Source organism: Physeter macrocephalus, chromosome 4 (genome assembly GCF_002837175.3).
Source record: "Physeter macrocephalus isolate SW-GA chromosome 4, ASM283717v5, whole genome shotgun sequence".
In the NCBI taxonomy this organism is placed as follows: Eukaryota; Metazoa; Chordata; class Mammalia; order Artiodactyla; family Physeteridae; genus Physeter; species Physeter macrocephalus.
In genome coordinates this window covers 122634451-122659724 of record NC_041217.1, presented here as the reverse complement: position 1 = coordinate 122659724, position 25274 = coordinate 122634451, and the positions used below count along the sequence as shown (strand labels likewise).

Below are 25274 nucleotides of genomic sequence, written 5' to 3'. Positions count from 1 at the left end.
AGATCTAAACAGGGAAAAACTGTTATGCTACACACATTCTTTCTACGACAGTCCTTCTCATTTTCCCTTTGGATAAGAGCTACTGACTTTTTTTTTTTTAATCTCAAAGAGGAGGTGTCCATCAAATTAAATAGACTGGGAAGAAATATTCTCTAAAATGAGAGGAGATTTTCCAGAAAGTTAAATAGCCCTTGATTGTATAAAGCATTTAAAATTGGAACTTCATTATTGTCTCCACAGCATTACTAAGGGAGGGAAAAGACAAAGTTTTGGTGAGTCCTTTGAATATTTTATGTGTAATATTTCTGAGGTAAATAAATACTTCTTTATTTGAATAAATGCAGGTGCATGCATATGTGTGAACACACACACCCCACGCTCACAAGAAAAGAAGTCCCTGTAGCATCATTAGGACCTATGTTCTAGCAAAATATTTGACACCACCTTTAGGAAACATATTAAAGAGTGGTTTGGCAACCATGCATTGTAGCAATATTATTGTTACCTATTTGAGACTGTAAGAAAAGATTTTGTTAATATTAAAGCTTGAGTTGTTCCAAATACGTTCACATATTAAGTCTCGTGAGAAGATTGTATTAAACCAAAGCTATATAAATGTTAAGTATATTGTTTATATAGAGTTCTAAGATTTCTTCCTTCTTAAGTAATTATCTTTCCTTATTTCCCTTTAGATTGAGCCTTATAATATGTGTCCTATAATGAGAAAGTAGGAAACAAAGCATATACATGTTTTACTTATGAAAATGACTTTTACTGGTTACTAAATTACTGATCAAATGATGATGTACATTTGATGAACTGGACCCATAGATGGCAGGATGGGACTATTCAGTTCACATTCTTTAAGAAGACTTAGAGGAATCATCTCTTTCAGTTGCTCATGTTCAGGAAGCAAAAAACACGATTGAAAAATAATAATAAAATCCCCAATAATTCTGAATCCCAAATTTTTTACTTAATAAGGAATTTTGCTATGAATAGTTGACACGCTGTCATCCATTATTAAGTTTGTTAAAGCATTGTTCCCTGAGGCTGATCTACAGTGATCTGCAGAATATTTTCTCTTTCTCTCTCCCTCTCTCTCTCTGTCTCTGTCTCTTTCTCTACCTCTCTCTCACAAAGAGACTTTTTATAATGCAGACATACTTCAGAAATTTCTAGACACGTAATCTAGAGGATGAGGGATTCATTGTATACTCGCTCTCCTATAGTTTTTTTCCATAAATTTTGCTTTCCCCTTACTTGAAAAAGTATATACTCTCTACCTGAAGTAATTCTATTGATGAAATTACTGACATCTCTGCTTAGAATTACAGCTCCTCTTACAATTACAGTCTAAAGCCTATAGGCCACGGAAGGCAAAAGAATTTAAGGTGACTTCATATTAAATCAAAGCCATTTCTTGCTTCTCTGGGACCCAAGAAAGATGTGAGAAAAGAGGCTAAGAAACTAGAATGAGGGAGGCTTGCAAAAAACAAAAGCATGCGAAGTATCGTTCACCAAAGACTACGGTGCTACATCTTTGCAGGTCAGAGAGTTGTTGATATACACCTGACCATTAGGCCTATTCATCAGAAAAGAAGTCCACATCAGGCCCGCTGATGAGGCATCAAGGCAGATCATCAGTCTGTGTTCTTCCTTTCAGAGCCTAGCCTATAGAAAGAGTATTTAGTACACATTTCTCTATTTCTTCATCAACCTGTTAAATTGAATCTACTTATTTAAATTTAATCTGGCTTCTACTCCCGGTTTTCTATAAAAACTGCTTTGGCAAAGATCACCAGTAGCTGCCAATTGTCAGAGACAGTGGCTGATTTTCAGACTTTCTCTGGCCCGGTGTAGCATTGGACACTGCTGACCCTCTCTCTTGCAGACAGATCTACTCCCATGGCTTCCGTGGCACTGATCCTCCTCTGGCATCTCCATCCACCTCGAATCCACAGGCTTCTACAGGATGCTTCTCTTTCTCTCCTCACTCCTCGATGCTGATTTTACTTGGATTTCAGTCTTTGCTCATCTTTTCACTCCACGTGGCCTTCATGAGAAATCTTATTTACTCTCAGAGTGGAAACTACCACATCCCTGCTGAGAGCTTCCATATCATATCTCCATTCTGGACTTTATAAAGTACAGCTACCTATTGGACATTGCCTCCAACTGAGTATGTCTAAAGTTAAAAACATTTCTCTTTTTCAATCTCCACCTTCTCCCCAAATATAAAATGGCTAATCCTCCTGTTATGTTCTAGCTTGGTTAATGTCACCCAAACTAAACTTTGGGAGTTATCTAAATTCCCACAATTTCCTTTTCATTCTCTTCAGATTTGGTCATTAACTCCTCTGTCCTAATTATCTCTCTCATCTCTGTTACTCTTTGTGTGCAGTTATCTTCTTATAAGTCTAATACCTGGGTTTAGCCCTCCACATTGCCAAAGAAAGTGTTTCAGAAACTAAATCTGTTTATGTTCTTCCTTTATTAAAATGCTTCAGTGGCTCTCCAAAACCAGAAGGATAAAGTCCAAACTCATCTGCAGTCTTTTCTGTCCTAAGTCCACCAACTTGTCCAGCCTCATCTGTTAACATTCTCTTCTCCCACCTTTTACTCTAACCATATTAAAATACTACCATGTCTTCAAATGTATCAGATTGCTTCATACTGCCATGTCTTTACATGAGCTATTCCATACAGGAGTATTTTTCTCTCTCCCATTCCTACACCCAGGCTCAACCCAATCACATCCTCATTTCAAGGGTCTACTCTATAGCTTGCCCTGAGTCATTAAGACCTGAGTATATCATTTTTTCATCTGTGTCACTACATTGTGCTCATGATTGTTGTTGAATGTACTCTGCAAAGTTCTGCCTTTGAAAATAAGACAGTGATGGATAAAATAATATTTTGAGTTGTAGCTTAGTTATAATTCATATGATGATATACCTACTCTAGATGACAGTCATTTCATGGCCCTCAAACTGGATTAAGAGGCTCTTCTCTGCCCTTGTATGCTACTGTTGACTATACTGCATTACAGTTATCTGTTTCTTATACCTCTCCGCTCATTCACTTGAGTACTCTCTGAGGAAGTTCCCTTTCTATGAATACTTTTCTTTCCAACATCTAGCACACTGCTTTGTACATTGTAGGCAGTCAATATATATATTTGATGGATGAATATTGCTATTGAATAAATGATCAGAGCCTCATAATAGAGCAATCATTTTACTTCTGCATTTACTCTTTAAATCTCCTAGATGTCTGAACCTCTATGCTGTGAACATCATATTTAACCTGGAATTAGTGCCATAAAGTCTGGTTCATGCACTGAGTAAGGGATGAGGTTATGAGCTAGAGTTGGGACATTATATCAAATTTGCATGCCTTCTCCCTGGCTTGCCAATGACAACTTACTTTCTAAACCCTCAGTAAATTACTGGACAGTCAGTCATCAAATAAGTTCAGCTATCTGTATATAGTTTTTGAAACAATTGAACTGAGTGTTCTTTGGGGATGTGATATAATAACAATGACTAACATTTATTCAATGCTTACTTTGATCCAGGCTAAGTGTTAAGTGCTTTACATGCATCATCCCATTTAATTTTTATCCCGTAGGTGGGAGCTATTATTGCCCTCATTTTATAACTGAAGTAACTGAAGCTTTGGCATTTAGGTAACTTACTCAAAGTCTCACAGCTATATGTGGTAGAACCGTGGTTCACATTATGACCGGCTTGTCTCCCTTTATGTGAAACACACACACATTTATACACCAAAAAGTGCTACATTCCTTTTTGGATGGTGTTAGTTATGGCAGGACTCTAAACTACAACTTCTTGCCTTTTACTTTCTTGTTGATCTGGAAAATGTAGGTTATTACAAATCAGGAGTAGATTGTAACAGAGTCAGGATTTATCCTAAATAGTTATGGATGGGGACCTGATTCTCAGTGGATAACACTCAATAGAGTGTTTGCTATGTATAAGCACTATACTAGGAAACACATTTATGATTACCTTCTCTTTGAGCATATTAACTATTCATGGATAAAATCATGAAAATATGATTTTTTTTTCCTTATGGCATGTTCCACATATCATCATGGACACATGTTGCAGACTCTTTGGAGCCTAACTCTTTTCTCCTGGATTAGAAGATGGGTGAGTTAGTTTTACACACTCCCTTGACTATAGGAAAGGCTGATAGTCAATAACAGATTTTTCAAAATTCTTTAGCAGGTCATAGGCTAATATTAGATCAGCTTAGGACTGGCCACTAGTTTTGGATCAGTTTAGAGGATGAAGACCTTCCCATCCACAGATCTTGTGAATATACGACAGGAATTCTTATTGAGGGACACATTGCTCTCTCCAACTAGCTTCATAAGAACTTTAAGAAAGTTGAAGATTTCAATGAAGACTTACAATGCCTGTGTTGGATAACTACCATTCCAAGGAGTTTTAAAATCCCATAAAAATGTGTGTTTAAATGTCTCTGAGTCTCATTTTTAATAATTTTTCAGTCAAACATTAACCCCATTCATCTTTCATATTACTTAAATTTTATATCTGGTGTATATTGTTTATTTCTAAACATGTATTTAAAAAGTTTTTATCTATTGAAGAATAGCACCCTAAATTATTTAAGTTCATAAAAACCCTAAGAATGGCAAACATGTTACATGTAGGGATATATCTTTCCAAAATATGTTGCAAATGATAAAATTTATCTCCATCGATGGTTTTATGTTTATCATAGTGAGAGACAGTGCAACATAGAAGTTAAAAGCTGAGGCTCTGAACCCAGACTGTCAGGATTCAGATTTTTGCTTTGTCACTTATTAACCATTTGACTTTGGTCAAGCTTTTAACTCTCTTCATCTTATTTTCTTCATCTGTAAGAAGGGAATTACAGAATTTACCTTTTTGGATTGTGTGAGTATTAATGGAACAAATCCATATGAAGAGATTAGAATAGGATCTATTTTGTTGTAAGCTCACAATAAGTGTTGTCATCACTGTGATATTGCCTTGTATAGCTAGAGAGTATAATACACATTCTACAGCTAAAACTCATTCATTCATTTATTCATGATACATTCCATCACTTATTCAATATTTAACTAATTCACTTATTCACTAAAGATTTGCTAATTGTCTATTAAATAGCAGACACTGTGCATAGCGATATGGGAGATAAAATTAATCAGATATTGATACTGTCTTCTCAACAAATATAATTTGGTGGAGAGATAAAAACTATACAAAAATAATTACTGTAAAAAATAGAAATGCTTAGTGCAATAAGAGTTTCCGGTGAGTTCATACAAGAGTTTTGAATATACAGATATTTCTTCAAACTTCAGGGCTGTGTTCAAAATTACAGACAAGATTTGCATGTCTTTCTTAACAAATTAATCAAATTGCACTAGTAATTCTTAGCACTTCTACCTACAGAAAGCCAGTGACAAAGGAAGACGATTAGAGTCCATTCTGAAGATACCACATTTAGGAGCCTTTTCAGCAGTGCATTATATCCAGAGGACTGCACTAAGGTTGCCAGGGTAAAGCAAACAGATCAGTGATAATTGTTCCTAATTCGTCACAGTCATTAATGCTTTGGTTTTCAAAATCAGAGTGTGATTTAGAAATTTAAATAGCAAAAGTTAATGTGTTATTAAGCCTTAAATTTTTCTTTATTTTGTTTAATTCATTTACTCCTTCAGGTTCTTGAATATTTAAAACATTTAAAATTTAATAACATACCAAAAGAAGTATCAATATTTACATTAAATTGGAATTCATACTGTTCTATAATATTTTCAATGATATTATTCATAATTACACAAAATAAATAATCCTCATGGAAGAAACTTAAGCAAGTATATTATACTTTGGCTATTGCACAGCGAGCAATGTTTTTCTTTCAGAGTGTGGGATCCTAAGAAATACTTTGTAATATTAAGCTGGAATAATAAATGATGTGATGTTTTAAAAGTACATATAGCACAAATCATTTTCAAATGATTATTTTCTATTAACAACCAACTGATGTATTTTATTTAACAACAGAGTTTCTTAAATCATGGTAATTCAAAGTTCATAAATCATGAAACTTCTTATTATAGTATGTTTTTAAACAGTAGGGATATTACATATCCCATTCCCCATTTCTGCAAAATAGAAATGATCATGTCTGTGATGAACTCACAGTATTTGCATTTTTCAGAGACAGCTTACTAACACAGGATGATAACATAAATATACATATGTCAGGTTACTATAAAAATATAAATTATCAAAGATCAGTATGGTTCAGATAACTTTGTGGAACTGAAAAGACAGTGTATTCTCTATAGTTTTCTGTGAACATTTTGAGAAACAGTCCACTTCAAAATCAGGAATATTTTATGGTTATAACAATTTGTTGGTTACTCAGCTTCTGAAAAGCACTAAAACTAATTGTAGGAGAAAACATTAACATATATTTCTTTCCCTTCCACTAATCCTTGTGTTTGCTCTTCTTTTTCCATTTCTAGTCCTTCGGAACTAAGATGCATTAGAAATAAAGTACCTATTTTAGTAAAACCTTAAGTTGTATTTCAAAATACACTTTTGAGTAAAAACATTATCTATATGGATAAAATATTTTGTCTATGATCATTTACTTATTATTTTATTTTGTTTATGGCATGTGAAATTCTCACTATCTCAAGATAAATATCTAGAGAAAGCCAACCAAGAGTAAATTCAATCTAAACTAATCTATGATGAAATATAACACATTTTTAAAAACAAAACAAAACAAAAACTAAATTCCACCAAACCAACTGTCTTCAGTCAGAAGACATTTTTAATGGATCCTATTATTTATGTAATTTTTCCCTTTTCTCAGATCTAAGATATTTTTCTAAGCACATATGGAATTCTATAGGGATTATATAATTCTCCAATACCCAGATTATTTGGGGGCCAAATTTCCTGTGTAAGGAACATGTCACATCAGGCTGAGCTCTATAGATAGGAGCCAAAAGGCCCTGGGAGCATTTTGGCAACACTGTGTTACTTACGGTTGAGAGGCAGGCTCGCATTGGTTGTGCCTAGCTTGTTGACAGCCACACAAGTATAGTTGCCGAAGTGCTCCTGTGTCACATTGGTAACAGTGAGAATGGATCTCGTGCTAAAATTCTGAATAATAATTCCTTGTTGGCCACTGAAGAGCCTAAAGGACAAAAATAAACTCTAGGTAAATACGTGTTGTGAATACCATTTTTATCTTAGATGGGTTGTCATAGCAACACATAGACAGTTTTGACCATGCTGCTGTTAGCATATAATATGATAATAGTGCAATTATATTTCCTTACAGTAGTAGATATTGGGGAAGAGAGGTTGTATGACAGTGGTAGACTGTTCCTATGGGATTATTTGTGCTATATAACAAACCAAGCTTAGATAGCCACATGTCCTATTCATACACTGATTTGTATTTTAGAAAATTAAACACACTACAGCAATGGTATCTCAACTGTTAAAGTCAAGAAAAAGTAAAGGGAATTAAATATAATGATTCCATTAAAAACACAAACTCATGATTTCTAAAAAGTTGGCTAGAATATATCTAGGTCATTTCAGATGATATTATTAGGTAACTTTCATGAAAGTTAATCCTACAACTGTGGTGGGATGGTTCTGAGTCCAGGGTCAACACTTACTGCTACTTTGTAGATATAACCCAGACAGATGACTTGCTGTTAAACCCAGACAGATGACTTGCTGAAAAAGCCCGCAGTATAATACTGAGGATCGTATTTAAAGTTGAGTCTTATCTTTGCCACACTTTACTAACGTGCTTTGGGAAGTCCTTTAACCTTCCTGGGCCTCCATATAGGATTCAGTTTTGCCTGATTCCACCCTGATTATTCAACATTCTCTCTCCAGACTTACCAGAAGAGGCCCTTACTCTCAGATAGGCTGGCATAGCTCTATCGTTTTCAATGCTTGACATTCTCGCTTTTGCTTCACACTTTTCCTGAATCTTCCCCCAATGGCCACCATTCCCTTTTATCTCTGAAAACCAGATCCTTCCCTCCTCATTTAAGTCTGACCTATGTCCTATCTCTCCTACTCTACTGCTCCTTAAATGACTCTCCTCTCTCTCTGCCTCTGCCTCTTGCTCTACATGTTGCTCTCCAAATTGTTGTAGAATTTATAAAACCCAAACCATATTCTTGCGTTGTTCTCTCTAGCAGCTTCCATACATACGAGTCTACCCAAATAAACTGAATTGTTTTAAATTTCTCAAAAGGCAAGGCCATATGGACATACTTCACTTTATATTTGAGTTCTACATAGCACTTTAATAGTGGTATCTTGGGTATGTAATACATAGTTCATAGGTCAATGGAGTTCGGGTGACATCCCCACAACACAGGGATTGTTAAGTAAGTCCCTTTCAGTGGCCGCGTCAAAAAATTCTCTCTCTAAATATGAATTCTGCTATAATGAGATGCCAACCAAATAATAACTTCTCCCTAACTAACCCCAAAGTTTATTGTGAAAGAAATGTGCTGATCACAATATGGGATATGTAAGCTCATAGCTCAAAGGGCAGTTAGCTTTTCTTCTTTAATGTGTTCAAGTCTTAGTACTAAATATTTCTTTAATCATGAAGATGCTAATAAATGGCTTTCCCCTGAGAGTTTAGGTTGAACTCCTTTGCATTATGTTATGTGACTTGCATCTGAATTTAGATAAAATATACTGTAGTTAAATGCAGATTAAAATAAGCAACAATGCTTGATCGTCTAGGAATTATTTATATTTCACATAATAGCTGAATTTGGCTTATCCAAAACTCAAATTTTAATCAGATTAATAAAATGTTGAGTTGAATAAATATTAAAAAACTTTAACTTGAGCAATAAACCTAATGACCTCCAACTCTGACACAAGAAAACAGGTTATCAAATATCAAGGATATGACAGCTTTTAGTCATCTGTCTCATATTGCAAATCTATCGATATTATGCTAAAATCCCACAATGGTTATTGCCTATTTTTCTGCATCACATCAATACATTTATTTTTAACCAATTAGTATATGTTATGTATAAAAATTCACAGTTTCATTGTCCTGCAAGCTTCAGCATTATGGCTTAAATCAATTTGCCCATGTCCCTGCTATGGCTACATTCTCCAGAGGACTCAGAAACTCCCTAGACGATTAAATCCCTTTTGTGCCCCATCTCTCAAAACCAAGATTCATTTTGCTACTAAAGAATTGAGAAAAGATTAGTTAGGGTCTTCATTTGGCTAGACTCTGGGGAGGAAATATCAAGGGAGTATAATCAGTTACTTCACGGCACTGTTTGCTTATGTTCCTTATGGCTGTCATTCTGAGTTGGGTTCCAATTCTCTGCCCTTTAACGTATCTGAAGGCAAGCCCCAGATGGTGCTAAATCATGCAGTGTATCCATGCTCTGTGTGTGCAGGCCCATCTCTGGCCCATGTCCAGCAGTGTTATGTGCATTCTTACCAGAGTGGCACATCAGTCACACTTTAGCAGCACCAACTCCTGCTGTTCTGATCAGCCTGGCAGGTGATTATGGTCAATAAAAAAAAGAAAGCATCTTCTCTGGGGGAATGTTCTTCCTCTAGAGGACGTTATCTCTCTGAGATGAATGGAAGAGTCCAAAGCTTCCTTTCTTTCATAGTTGGGAGTTTTAGAAGTACTGACTCATCCAGCACCATTTAAGAACCTGTCTTCACCTGGTAGATGACTGGGGCAGCCTTTCCAAAGCTGACATTGAGAGAGAGAGACTTCTGAGATGACGTATATATCTCCGGAGGGTGTATTTCTGTGATTTTCCTACAGGGATCCTGGGGATAGTGGTAGATGGAAGGTTTCTCAGCTATTTAAACCAATTCTGAAAATAGTCATTACTTACTACAAAGATGAGTTCTATACTAGGTGATTAGGGGCTAAGCTGGACAACACATAATCTTTGAAGATCTTTCAAGAAGAATCAGATATATAAACAGGTGTTTATAACAGCGGGTGGTTTAGTCACTGTGGGGACCCTTTTAAGATGAATACCTCTACCCTAAGGTATTAGATACAAAAAAATTGAACCATGCCTAGAAGTCCCATCATGTATGACCCTAATGTAATTTCACTCCTTGACTAAAAACAAATAAGAAAAGAACTCTTTAACTGATGACGCTTTTTTTATGAAACAGACTTATCCTAATATGTTTGGGTATAATTATATTTTCTGAAAAGAAAATCATTCTTTTTTTATCAAACATGTATTCGACAAATTGAATTGTTATTCTGTGTTAAAGAAAATCCTTGATAGGCTTCAAGCATGTGCACATGAGCCTATTCACAGGATGACCCTCGTCCCACTGGATTTTTCATATTTATCCCAGACTTGCTTGAAACCAGACTTCCTTGCATCAGTGATGTGAAATCTGAAAGTGACAACTCAAGCAATAGTTCACAACACACCGTGCAATGAAACCAGGGAACTAAATCCAGAATATTGCCTTTATAGGAGTTCATTCTCTCTTTTCCTAAATACTTAACTCTTTCAAGTTATAAAAGAATGGTTCTTATACTGACTTAGATTATAGAATGAGAGATGTTTTCTTATAGTCCCTACTCTCAAAAAGAGAGAAACAAATTCTAATAAGCTAGGAATGAAATATGGCATTCCTTTCCTCAGCAGGAGATCAGCAGCATATGGTGGTTGCTTAGAAATGCCTGGTCATTTTTATTTTTTGCATTTTTACCATTCAGTGGACCCCATGTATATAAGATTCTTCTATTACTGTGGACTCTGCTGTCCTCTATCCTCTGCCTCCAATAGGAGTTTGTTCCAAACCACTATGATCTGACTGTGTCCTCCCAAAATTCATACATTAAAATCCTAAGTCCCAAAGACAATGGGGTTAGTAGGTGGGGTCTTTGTGAGGTGCTTAAAAGTCATGAAGGTGGAACCTTCATGGTTGAGATTAGTACTTTATAAAAGAGGCTCCAGAGAGATCCCTAGCTTCTTCTGCCATATGAGGATACAATGAAAAGTCTGGGACCCAAAGGAGGACCCTCACTGGACCATGCTGGCACCCTGATCTTGGACTTTCAGCCTCCAGAACTGTGAGATAAATTTCTTTTGTTTATAAGCTACTCAGTCTGTGGTATTTTGTTATAGTAGCTCAAATGGACTAGGACACATACTGAATACCATTGCCCTCCCTCTTCTTTCTTCTGTCTTTTGCTAATGTCTCATAAATCTGTGCACTGCAAGCTATTTGCTTTGCCAGCAGATGCAGCCAACTCATAACTGACATAACCTGACCAATGAACTAGTTCTGAATTAGAATAGTTCTTTATATTTTTTAGTGTCAGTCAGAAGCACCACATGGAAAACATACTAATAATGACGGTACTTCTATTTTTGACACATGAAATGTTAACAAGCTTCACAATCATAACCTCTCTTAGGCAGTAGCTGTCTAGGATGGCCACAATATAACAACAGCAAAACTGACCACATAGCCATTGGCACTGATTGTTGAGGGTACAAAAATAAATGGAGCAGCTAAACCTGACCTCATTCATTTTCTATATAAATCCAGCCTCACTACACATTTTGGGACTATTGTTTATTATCTGCTTTCTCAGATCAGGAGTAACAATAGATATTTCTAGATAAACAAACCTTCAGGTGCAAATAGTCACAGAAAAACTTCATTGTTGGTATAGGAATCGTGTGTGTCAGACAACAACACTTAAAATATTAAAATAACTTGACATCGGAGTGGGAGAGGTGTTCTCCAATGATAATAGATCTTTTATCAGATTAGAATTTCAAAAGAATATGATAATAATAAACCATGTTGTACAACTGGATAAGATGAATACAGTCTTATTAATTGATCTTTGGGTGGTAGCATAGGAAAGATGGAAGACAGTAGGGGAAGGTAAGTAGTTCTGGAGTCATAAGAGTTATATTTACAAAGAAAAGGAATGTTACTTCCAGCAATAGCTGGCTTTCAGGCTTGTGGGAGTTCCAAGAAGTAGTATGAACTAAAGACACAACTCAAAAAAAGAGCTTTAGAGAAAGTCATGGGTGATGGTAAGAACTCTGGTGTGGTCTTAATGGAAATGAAGTTTAATTTACTCATCAAATGATGATTAAATGCCTCTTATACTTGATTTAGGAACCAAAGGAAAAAAAGACAAATATGACACAGTTACTATCTAAAGGGCCTTAGCTATACCTGAAAATCTGAAGATGACACTGAGGTGGCATATAGGTCCTTACACAACACACCTTATAATGCCTCTCTCAGTGATAAAGTTCCAGCTTAGGTATATATGTGGCTTTGAATTCATGACTGTATTTCTAGTCTTTTCAGTGTGAGCAGGAATGCTTTATGTATGTGGAAAATGTTAGCTATTCTCAACACATTTATGACTGAAGTAATCTACATAGAAATTTCAACATTGTACAAAAAAAGTTTAGTGTTAAGAGTGTAGGAAACTGACATTTAAGCATTTTCAAATGTATATCAACTAATCTTCATAGCAATCCTAGGAGGTAAGCATTATTAGTCCCATTTTACAGATGAGAAAAAAAAAGAAATTTAGAAAAATTAAGTAAATTTATTTTCTACCATCTGATAAGTGGTAGAACCAAAATTCAAATCCATGTCTTCTGACTGACTATTGGTATCCTCCCAAAGTAGCAATTGATAAATTCAGATCACCAAGTAGAAACCAGAATATTGTATTTGAGTTTGGAGAGACAAGTCAGAAATCATGGGTGGTTGAAGGAAATCAAGTTAAACCAGGGAATAAAACCAGTGGCGCTAAATAACCAAGTGCTATGTGGCATTCATGCCAGGAAAGCCAGGTTCAATCCATAAGGTGAAACTAATGGGGTAGAAAGTCAAACAAAAATGTAGGGTCCAGTTCAGCCAGCTGTCTGGAGATTTCCCTGGGCTCGAGGCCTTTTAACTATCTATTATGGGCTTAACTCTGCCCATCGGTGCAGCATCTTACAGCAGGTGTCTTTAGCCTCTGATGGAGTCAGCCTTTCAGGCTACTCACAGTCCCAAGATGAGAAGCATGAAGTGGGCTTTCACCTCCCTCCTCAGCCTACCTTCCTTGACACACACATACACACACACACACACACACCTTCAGCGTTAATTCTCATTTGTTTTTCTTCCCCTAAGTTCACTAAATATTTGGGTGGTAGTAAATCTCTCCCCACAGTGTATATCAAGAATGACAGAAAAAAATAAAACCTATAAGAGTGTCAAGAATGCAATATTTTTAAGTCCAGAATTGTCTCTAAAGTCCAAATTCTAGTGATGCTATGGAGTTGCTGTGTTCTCTCTGACTTGGTCAAATCATCATTATAACATCAAATACGTCTCTTTGTAACACCATTTCAGTTGTAAGTTTTCATATATTTGTGTGACTTTTGATTATGTTCTATATTCCCCATTAGAGTGTAACTCCATTCAGTCAAGGATCCTGGTTGGTTTTGTTATTCATTGTACTCTAAATATGTAGTAGAGCGCTGGGCACTTAATAGTTACACAGTAAGTAATTATTGCATGTTCTTCTGAATGAATTCATTTTTTTAATGCTTAGTTTTTTCATCTGTGAAATGGGAAAAATGAAGCCAATCTCAAAGTGTTGATGTAAGAATGTTTTTTAAATGTATAAAATGTAATATCTATGCATATATATATATATACACACACACACACACACACACATATATAGCAAATGCAGTAGGCACTAGATATATGATAGGTGTTATTATTGTTCAATGATAGGGTCTGTTTCTTAGAATGGATACATTTCCTCTCAGAGGGCAGGAGAATATTAAAATATTGAGCATACAGGAAATTATTTTTAAAGAAAAGATCTAGGAGAGTGACTGAAAGGATCATGGCATCATGATTTCAAGATGTGCCAAACTCAGTATCAATTACATGCACATTATCAACCTCATCTAGGCTTTTCACAGATGTGCAAGGTAAAGTAAAAAGAGGGAGGAGTAGGAACTGCTAGAAACCAGCGAGAAATGAAAATTTATGTGAACATGCTGCTATAGCAACCTATTGGTTTACTGTATTGCTTGGCACTTAAGGCTCATAAACAATGTATCATTTATTCCCAGGAACAGACTGAAGAATATCATGCATCACTGTCTTAGCCCCAAGGGGTATCTATCTTTAGTTGTACATTTGAATAAATTAATGTTATTATAATATGTTAGGACATTTTAATGATTTTAGACTTTATTAGCCTATTTAAAATGTATGTCTTATTTATTTTATGAATTTTAATGAAATTAATAATTTTAGATTAGAGACCTTTGGGCTGCCTTACTTGTGACAGATTGATTTGCACAGGGAGGATATTGCCTTTTAACCCTACATCAAATAAACAAAGGCTACAGTGCAGGTGTCAATCTCCCTGACTGCAGTGAGTCCTGTATCCCTGACAACCTGGCCTTTGACTAGATTTCTCCTCTCTGCTTGAACTGCTTTTCTAATATCAATGTGCCCATGATTTTAATGTCAAATTTCATCCCACAATATACCAACACAACAACTTTGCAGAGACCACATTCACAAAGAAGAAATCCTGGGAAGTCAGAATTGAGCAACAGATACCAGCTTCTCTTCCGTAATCACACATTGGGTTTACAGGGTTCCTCAGTCTAAGGGGATGATGCAATTCTACTAATATTCTCTTATCAATTTGAAAGTGTATCAAAATAAGAATGGCTCTACTTTATCAATATGAAAAGGCCACAACGCTTTCTTGCAACAGAGTGTGTTCCAAACACCATGTTAGATGCTGTGAACATGAGGGTTAACTCGGCATCTTTGTGCTTTGACAGAGCTGAGCAAATAGGAGTACATCTGGAGAGCTTCCTCTTCTAGGAGAAAAGGCTCAGGGTATTTTCTGAGAGAAGGTGACATCTGAATTGAGACTAAAGGCCTAGTGGAAGGCAGCCAGTCAAAGGTAGCCAGGGTCGGGGTATGTGTGGAAGGGGCTTACAAGCAAAGCAGCCAACATACGAAGAGGCTTGAAAGACAGAGATCATGTCACAGTTTGGGAATTAAATATTTCAGGATGGCTAAACTCCTATTGTGAGACAGCAGAATGGCAAGATTCATAGCCAGAGAGGTCAACAGGTGCTAGAATACAAAGGCCTTCTATGCCATGCTGTGCTGTTAGGACTTGATTCTAGGGACAATCAGAAACCACTGAAGGATTCAAGGACCAAGTGATAAGATCAAATATTTATTTTGGAAATATCGCTATGAATTTTAAGAACACAATCAAAATCCTGTTTGCTAGTGGACTGTGTATCCAGTATTAACACCCGATTTCAGAATGTCCCAAACCAAACTCAGCACTCAGATCTCTTCCAAATCTCTTTTCCTGTGTTCCCAGCCTCAGCTAATAACTTCACTATTCAACCTTGTTATTGAGATAGAAAACTTGGAATTACCTTCAAATTGTCCTTTCCTTGTATTTAATCAGTCACTGAAACATACAAATACTACCTTTTCTCTCTCTTGCACAACCAATACCCTAGTTTAAGCCGTATTTTATATCTTTCCCATCCATTCCTTCCAACTGCTTCCAGAAACATTTTGTGAAGATGGGGAGTAGATCATTTTACTATTCTTGCAAAGCCCTCCGATGGCTTCCCAATGCCTATGGAATCCAGCCCAAATGTCTTATGACCTTTAAGATCCCTCAAGTCTTGCCCTAAGAGACCTTTCTAAACCTACCTTCTATTACACCATATTTCACATCCTGTACCCCAGAATATAAAAAACTCTCCACACAATGCTCAGATGAATTGACCGCGTTCTTTTCTTGCTAATGATTATTCTTTACCCCTTGCGATATTTGGAAATACTATTCATTCTTTGGTGTCCAGCACAAATCTACCTTCTCCCTGAAGCACTTGTTAATGCTCTGATTTGAGTTGAATGGACCTTGGCTGTGTACTTTCAAGGACTTAGGATTCCCTTAGGGTTTTCTTAGTACTTATTTCATTTTGGTGATTTTTGTAAGTTGTAAATTCTAAGTCAGGAGATGCAAACTGGAATTGGCCTACTTTCAACTTTGTCTGACTGGCCCAAAGTTTTCAATATAATAATATGTATTTATGTCTTACATGTCCATGTGCTCTCCAGTTCCCAGTAATTGAGATGCTCCCATTTGTTTCAGATATTTACCCTTTATCATCTTGGCCTCGGATGACCAAGTCATCACAGGGGTGATGGAGTTGTATTGATAAGACTTTGGTTGTAAAAAGGAGTGAAATATCATCAGGATGAAATTAATAAACTAATAAACAAACAAGCAAATACATAATAATGAGATAACATTAGAAATGCAAGTTCTTTCAACAAGAAACTTATTTCCTTTTCAAATTTTGCAAATTATCTCACAGATAAGTGCCCAATGAGAAGAAGTAAAATCTCAGGTCATCAGGGAAGATCATTTTTAACATGGGGTGGTAATGAGGTTATTTCTAGTACCATTCTAAATCAAAATATGTAACTGCTACTCTTATAATAACGGCCTTGCAAATGAGAGGATGAAAGGGGTGATGGGCAGGGAGTGCGTGCGTGCGTGTGTGTGTGTGTGTGTGTGTGTGTAGAGAATTATAATTCTAGTCTCTTCCTAATAATCAAAATTGTGGTGTAAAATCTAGAAGAGGGATATCTTGACACAAGAGTCAGAAAATCAGGGGTTTTTAAGAATTTTTTTATTTTTATTTATTTTTTCTGAATTTTTGAATTTTATTTTATTTATTTTTTATAGTTATCCATTTTATACATATGTTAGGGGTTTTTTGTTTATTAAATCACTTTATTGAGGTATAATTGATGTATATGAAGTTGTACATATTTTATATGTACAATTCAATGAGTTTGGGAATTAGTATACACCTGTGAAACCATCAATATCAAGACCATAAACATATCCATCACCTTGCAAGTTTTCCTTGAAATTTGATTTTACTTCCCATTCTGTACTTCCCTTCAACAAGTTATTTTACCTTTATGAGATAGCATTTTTCTCAGGCATAATCTAGTTAGAATTTTGCAAGGAATGGGTAAATTAGTACATTAAGTTACATAATATGTGTTGTAAGACTGCAAAGTCAGCATATAGGGTAAAAGTTGCATGTCATTACAACTGCCCTTGACAATTCCCTAAACTTCCTTACTTTAAACTAACGTACTTTACAAGAGTCTCCAAAATGGAGGGCAAGTACTTCAAGGTGGGTACAAAGTGATCTGTTGGAGTATGAGAAAAAAATAATAAAATGTCCATTTATGTTGCATTTGTATCTCATCTTTTAAATTTTATCTGTTGTCTGTTATTTAATGTAAGCAATATACCAGTTCAGAAATGCATATACATAATTTACAAATAAGTATGCATATATTGCTAGTTTTGCTAAGTTTCAAATTTTACTCATAGGGATATATGTTCCAAAAATGTTGTGGACCACTGTTTTACATCATTTTCCATGGTTGGGCACTGGATGAAATAGTTGCTTTTTGTTTTAGAACCATGTTATATTAGATACCCATTTTCCACCTGAGAATCTCACTTAGAATGGAGAGATACACTATCAGAGGCAAATGGGAATGAAGCATGATTGAAGTTGTAGCAAGGAATATGTCTCCTATTGTACATCTTTAGTAAGTCCATGCCATTTAAATTGTTACTATTATATATTTATCTCTTTCTCTTCTTCTCTCTTATGTATCACCCAAAGCTTGAAGAGTTGACTCTACTGTAAGTGAAATGTAAAAACGCACACATTTTGCTAAACTACCATATATAAAAATGCTTTGAAAATCAAAACGGGTTATACAAATGTGATGTATTCATAACTTTGACACACATAAATTAAATGAAAAAACAGCAAAGAAAAAGGATCTTTGAAGACACAGAAAAATATTTAAACTCATTTTTATGGTCCCCTTGAAAATAAAAGAAGGAAAGAAGACCCTCCCTCTTAGACATTCATTCATCAAAGTGAATAACTCAGATGAAATTTATGGCCCATCTAGAGGATCCAGTAGTAAATAATTTAGACTAGGAAAAAGGAGAGGAAAGTCACTCCACTTCATTATGATTTCTCAAGTTCACCTTACCTCTGTAAAGCCAACAGTAAAAAATCATCATTCCCTAAAGTGAAAACCTAACCTGATTGAAAAAGGTCATCATACTTCTGTGCAATGTGAACCTGGCATACTCTACCTGGTTGATTTTAGGCATTTTTCTGTCCATTCAGTGGTACCTGTATACATTTTGTGACGTGCATGCATGTTTTATGCACATAGATAATAAATCCTTTTCAACAGGCAATAAGGTAATGCTCCTCATATTTCCTCTGAAGCAGTGGTGTAGACTGAACCATTAACAGGATTCTGAAGTGAGAGGTGTGCTGACATGTTATTTGTTGTAAAGAATGACAAAAATTCATAGACTAAATTTGAAATTCATTGCTTAAAAAGTCAAAATATTATAAGTTCTCATCATAAAATATAAAATATTCAATTTTTAGATTATTTTAAAAACATGTTTAAAAACATGTTATATTTAACATAAATATTTTAAAAACGTATTTAAAAACATGTTTATTTTTTAACTGATATATTGATCATTTTAATGTTTTACAACATATTTGTTCTTCACTTATGGACGAAATTTGTATTTACCTATTTGTAACATTTGTATCCCTATCTTAAATTATAACAGAGAATTAAGAAAGAAACCCTGTTGTGATTAAAGAATTCTAAAAAGACATTGCTACAATTGTCCATTTGCCTAAAAATAGGCAAAGTGAATAAAGTATGTAGTATTTTATAAGACTGGAGCAGTTAAACTCATCATAAAAAATAAGAAGGCATGTCTTTCTAGGTTTCAGGCTTGGATTTGAGGAAAGCTAAAAAAATAGGAGGGAATTCAACTAAGTAAGCAAATAATAAAATTCTGATCTAAGACAAGATGGTAATACCATCTCCACAAAGTGATACAAAACCTATGTTTTTGCAATACCAATTTAAACATTAGTCCATTAAAATTTAGTTTATGGTTTTGGTCTGAATCCTAAGTGAATGTACTGTTCTCAAGCTATAGATGAACTTAATTTCATGTTATCAAAGACACTATTTACTTAGCCTATTCTGAAGTGTCCTTTCACTGCATATAAGGAGTGTATTTCTTTTTATCAATCTTCTCTGTTATTAAGAAAAAAAGTTTAAATTTTTGGCTCTCTGTGTAATTGAACTCTGAACTTTAGTTTTCCCAATACTTAAAATGTTTTTATATAGAGAGTAAAATTTAGCCTATTAGAATTGTCCCTGCCCGGTATGCTGAAAGAGACTACAGTGTTAAAAAATGAGCATTTTATACAAAGGGATATCTTAATAACAAGTATATAACTTTAGTCTTTCTCATGATGCTTACCCAAACAGTGCAATAGACTAAAGGTCAAATGGCTAATATTTCTAATATATAAACAATTACATCATCCATGAGGGAGACAACGTGAGAGCCATCTTTGAAGATGGCATCTGATGATTCTCACCTCTTGATATTTATGTTCCCCTATTACCTCTCCCTTTTTGAATAGGTCACCTTTTATAACCAATAATATATTGCAGAAAAGATAGAGATTTCTGAGACTAGATCATGAACAGCTTCTATGGTTTCTCTTGAATCACTAGTTCTGGGGAAAGTCAACTGTCTTGTCATGAAGACGTCTAGCAGCCCTATTTATAGGTCTGTATGGTGATTAACAGAGGCCTTCAGTCAATAACAGGCACCAACTTGTGGGACATGTGAGCGAGCTACCTCAGAAGCTGATCCTCCAGCCCTAGTCAAGCCTTCAGAGGATCAGCTCCAGGTGACATTTGACAGGAACTAAGTGAAAGACCCTGAGCCATATCCCACTAACTGCTCCTGGATTCCTGACCCACAGACACTGAGATAACAAAAGCTTACTGTTTTAAGCTGCTAAATTTTGGGTTGATTTGTACTTCGTAATAGATGACTAATAATGGCAATGTATACAAGGGAAAGAACATGGGCTGAGAGGTTGACAAATCTAAAATGTGTCCCGACAACATCTTTTAAGTGAGTGCTCTTAGACAGGTTAAGTCTCTTATGTTTCAGTTTTGTCATCAGTAAATTGAGGATAATAAATCATACCTCACAGAGGTCTGAAGAATAAATGAGATAGAATTTAAAGGTCCTGGAAAGTGATTTATCCTCAGTAACATTTCTTTCTTTTCTTTAAATTGTGCTTCATTTTGCAGGTTTTTTTTTTTTTTTAAAGGCTTTCAAGCATATTATTCCCAGCACACAGAGACGGATTGTACAGGATGTGGAAGAACTATAGGCAGAGATAAGATTAGAGATGATCAGGTACTTCCTCTTGTTTATTTGTTTCTGTTTATTTGTTTATATTTATTTGAATGAAGATCTGGCTTTGAAGATCTTGATTTAGGCGAGATGAGTTTTTATAAACATCCCCTTAAGTATAAGTGAAGAGAGTAAGTTATTTCTGAATATGTTTTGTAAGCCTCAAGTATAAAAGATCTCTAGGAAATAAAACTCAAGATCTTGTAAAAACTATGCTCTGCTCTGACAGTCTCTGTCAGCCTCATGCTCCTGGTAATGACATTGAGGTCAAGAAAACAACTTGAAAACATGCTGTATCTGTTTCTTTTCTGTCTGGTTACCTTGACTCCATTATTTCTGTGTCTTTGATGAAACCAATTGGGAAAGTATAAGTGAGCGTTTGTAAGTGCAGTCTTTTATTTTGCTAACTTGTAAATTACCTGCAATGCCTTTACCCTGGCATTTAACATTGATATTTCAAATTATTTTTGATAGACTCTGAGGTCCCATGAACAATACTGGGTGCCGTAGTATAAGGGTTAAATCCACAGACTCTGCATGAATATTTGCAAGACTTCCTGGGCTCAAATCCCAGCCCTGTCACTAACTATAGACTTGTGCAAATTACTTAAAAACACTGTGCTTTGGTTTCTCTTCAGCAAAAGGTGAGTAGTATCTATCTTATAGGTTTGTTGTGAAAATAAAATGGGTTAATGTTAAATAGCAGGTGCTCATTACACAGTTTTTCATTTTGATGAAATAAATATTTTAAATGGCCTGGGCCCTGAAGATAGCATGGTAGATGCTCTTAGTGAGTGTAACAACAATCATTCAGCAAGCAGAATTTTTCTCTCTTACTCCCTGCATATACTCAAATTTGCTTTCCTATAATTTTAAGAGGAATTTATATATTCTAGTGGTATTTGAGAATTTGAATATTTCCTCAAATATAACTCTAACAAATGATAAATGTATACTTCATTCTGAAGTAAAAATATGTTTGCCTTTGATAAATGCATTTGATTTTCATAGTGGCTAGATTTTCTCGTGTGTGAGTGTATTGGGGAGGGGCACTGATTGGGGGGAATCTATCTACCTGTTTTAGCAGTGGTTCTAAACTCCTTTGAAAATCTAATAAAAGCTATAGTCCATCTCCCCACTTGGAAAAACAAAAATCACTGAAGCTATGACTGTGGACACCAATTGGCTCTTTGCTATCTTTGCTATAGGCCAAGAAAGTAGGCTGAGGATTGTTGTAGCCTGTTTTGACAATGGTCACTGAATTTAGGAAAGAGGAAGAGAGAGATATAGCAACAAAAATTATTAGAAACAAAATGGACTTTAGCAAAGGAGTTCTCACTTGTGCTGCTAACAATTCTGCTTGTTAGCCTTTAAGAAAGGTATGACACAGTTTCAAAAGTGACTTTGAAAGATATGTAAAATAATTTAAGTCATTTTTGAAAACTGTGCTTTGCGGAGAACCAGGGATGGGGAGGAGGGGCTGCAAGGACATCCTGATGGAAGGGAGGGCTCTGAGCAGGTGGAACTGAGGCTCCATTCACCCTTGCTTTCACAGATATTACTTATTGGGCTTCCAAAAAAGATTGCATTTGAACAAAGGGTTTCATAATTTTCTAAGGACTGAGAACCACTCTCCCAGATGTTTATCTCTAAAGAGCATCACAAATTGAAGACTTCCCAGCCTGGATTATCAGAATCTGAGGAAGGTTATATTGCCAGATATGTAATCCTGTAGCATGGGACAAGGGTGACCACAGACCAGTTTATCTAATTCTAGGTATATAAAAATATAGGGGCTTCCAGGAAGACACAAAGATTTATAATTAGTAAAAGTATTAATTAATTAGTAAAAAGCAGTAATTGATCAGCCCAAATTGTAGAAGAGGTTGCATAAAAAACAACTGTGAAAATTTTTAGGTAAAACCACTGTCAGTTATCCAAAACAAATGAGATAGTTATGGGGATATCTTTTATTGTTAAGGCTGATGTTGAAAGAGAATATCTTCCATAAATCCTGTTTTGATTACAGTTTAAGAACCACATACCTGCTTATGTCACATCCATGCTCATCCATTGTGGCAACATCTAAGTTCTTATGTGATTTCACCTGTTTTCTGTTCAGATGTTTAGCCGTAATCAGTTATGAGCCATGACACTAATAAATAAACCCCATACGTATATGTTGAATAGTATGGGATTGCCAACATTTAGCCTTTTTGACTGAAAAATGGAAAGTTCATATGGTCCAAACTAACACTTTTTTGAATGCATCCCTTCCCTAGTTTTGAAGCAAAAAAATATATATTATAGATAATACCCTCCTCTCTGCATTACATCTGCCATTTTACCCAGGGGGGCCTATTCTTCTTTGATGGCTTGATAAGAGCAGGTAAAGAGATCTGAATGAGCCCACTGGTTGAAAGTAAAGAGGAAGTCATCAAGTCCTGTCTTCTCTTGTTCAACAGCTCTTGCTAAGGCTTTCTGAAGCTCCCCAAGCTCCTCTGAAGTTAGAGTAGTCCTCAAATCCCCTTGGTTAGTCTTCAACCATGTATTTTATCCCTCTACAGTCCCTTTAGTGATAGAATACTTAAGATGCCACATTCTATAAAACAAAATGTTAAAATGACATGTGGGAGAGAGAAGCAGGTGAAAGGGTTGAGGATTATCAAGGAAGCCAGGCAGAGTCCACAGCTCCGATTGCTTTAGGAGTGCTCTCATGGAAGCTGTGCCCAAGCCCTTGAAGAGCTGGTTTATTTCCCAAGTAAACATGGTTTCCAGAAAGACCTATGGTGTGCTGGCTCAGAAGGGAGGGAAAGAAATGAAATGCATCAGTGATGGGGGATTTGAAGGCATTTCTGAGATCATATAAACCAAAGTGGACATTTCTTCTGGATGCTGTTAGCTACTCATGCCCCCCACGTAGGCCTCTTCAGTTTGCCTGCCCGAGAGAAGGCTGCTAAGAATCATCCAAGCCCGTTAAAGAAACTGCTTAAAGTAAATATGTGAAACACAAACACATTAGCTCAAAGTGCTTGAAACAGAGTAATGATCACAAAGTCCTTACTTCTTCTCTCCTTTGTACCATTCAAAGGTCGGAGGTGGCACACCTGCACCTTCGCATCTTATCAATCCGCTGCGTCCCGGGGCCACAGTGCCAGATTTAATTTCCTGAATCGTAGGAGCAACTGAAAAAGAAACAAAGAAAGAAAGAAACTGCAGGTAAGTTAAAATAATCTTCAACCGAAATATAGAGCACACATATTTTTATTCCTTCTATATTCAAAGTAATCTTATGCCTGATAGGCCAATGCATCACATTTTCAGTGTTTTATGCTTCTCTTACAAAACTAGTCATTTTCAGCTTCATTTTTCAAGTTGGACAATGACGAATGTTCCCAGGGAGTACAGAGTAAATGCAATACATTTTGGTCTTGCTTCCTATTGGAAAATGGCATTGTTGAGGGGAACATTTCATCTGCACTCCAGTCAAACTACACTCCAATAATAGCTCTTATTCACTGAGTGATGGCTGGGAGCAAGTAACAGGGTTTGGTGCTTTATGTTCATGATTTCCTCACAGAATACTCTAGGCGAGATGGCATTATCCCAATTTTACAAATGTGAGAACTGAAACTCAGAGAGGTTAAATAATTGGTCTAAGGTCACACAGCTACTTAGCTTCAGAGTTTGGATTTGACGTCAGACATGTTGACTCAAAGTCTGAGTTCTTTCCATATTCTGTGTTTTCCCCTACTCCCTATGCTTTAGCACATTAGTGACTTTTTAAATGTGGTTCCTTCTACCTAGAATGCTATTCTTCACCCAAGACCCAAATTTAGGGGTCACCACCTCTATACTCTTCCCTGTTGCTCTGGCTGGAAATACGTTTCCCTTTTGAGTAGTTTATCTAAATCTCTCATACGACACACTTTCTATCTTGTATTGTAATTATTTATGGGTATGCCAGGCGTCTTTGTCGCTGCCTAAAGGCAGGGTAAATATCTGATTGATCTCTGCATATTCAGAGGTCAAACACAGTGCCTGGCAGAAAATGATGCTTAAAAACCTTCATTATAGCATAGCCATTTCTTTTATTCATCAAATAGTTATTGAGCCATTGATACATACCAGGCCTTTCTCAAGGCACAAGCAGTTTTACATACCAGGCCTTTCTCAAGGCACAAGCAGTTAAACTCCCTGACATGATAAAGTTTACATTCTAGATGGGGGGGTGGGGGGAATGGGGAGACAGAGTATCAGCAGTAAATAAAATAAATAAGTAATTTAAATAAAATGTTAGAAGAAATATCGTAAAAAAAAAAAGCATTAGAGCAAGGTAAGAGGAATTAGAGCAAGGAATGGGTTGCAATTTTATAAAAGCTAATCTGAGTAGGACTCATTGACAAGGAAAGATTTAAGCAAAGATGATGTAGATGAGCGAGTTTGCTATGTGAGTATCTGGAGAAAGAGCCTTACTGGTAGAGGGAGCAGCTTGCAGTAAGGCCCTGAGGCTGAAGCAAGCCTGGTTCAGTTGAGAAATAGCAAGGAGATCAGTGTGACTGAAGCAAAGAGAAAGAAGGGAGAGTAGCAGGAGACGGAGTGTGATGGTTCTTTTTTTTTTTTTTTTTTTTTTTTTGCGGTACGCGGGCCTCTCACCGCTGCGGCCTCTCCCGTCGCGGAGCACAGGCTCCGGACGCGCAGGCTCAGCGGCCATGGCCCACGGGCCCAGCCGCCCCGCGGCATGTGGG

General features: G+C 36.1%; 1 protein-coding gene across 1 annotated transcript in view; it reads right to left on the bottom strand.

Annotated features, from left to right (window-relative positions):
• Positions 1-25274, bottom strand: part of NEGR1 (neuronal growth regulator 1) — a 947519-nt gene that overhangs the window by 184953 nt on the left and 737292 nt on the right. Inside the window, exons 5-6 of the mRNA XM_055084516.1 lie at positions 23591-23711; positions 7088-7239 (exon numbers count right to left, since the gene is read on the bottom strand). Of these exons, the coding sequence (XP_054940491.1) occupies positions 7088-7239; positions 23591-23711 (273 nt within the window). The remainder of the gene's footprint in view (positions 1-7087; positions 7240-23590; positions 23712-25274) is intronic.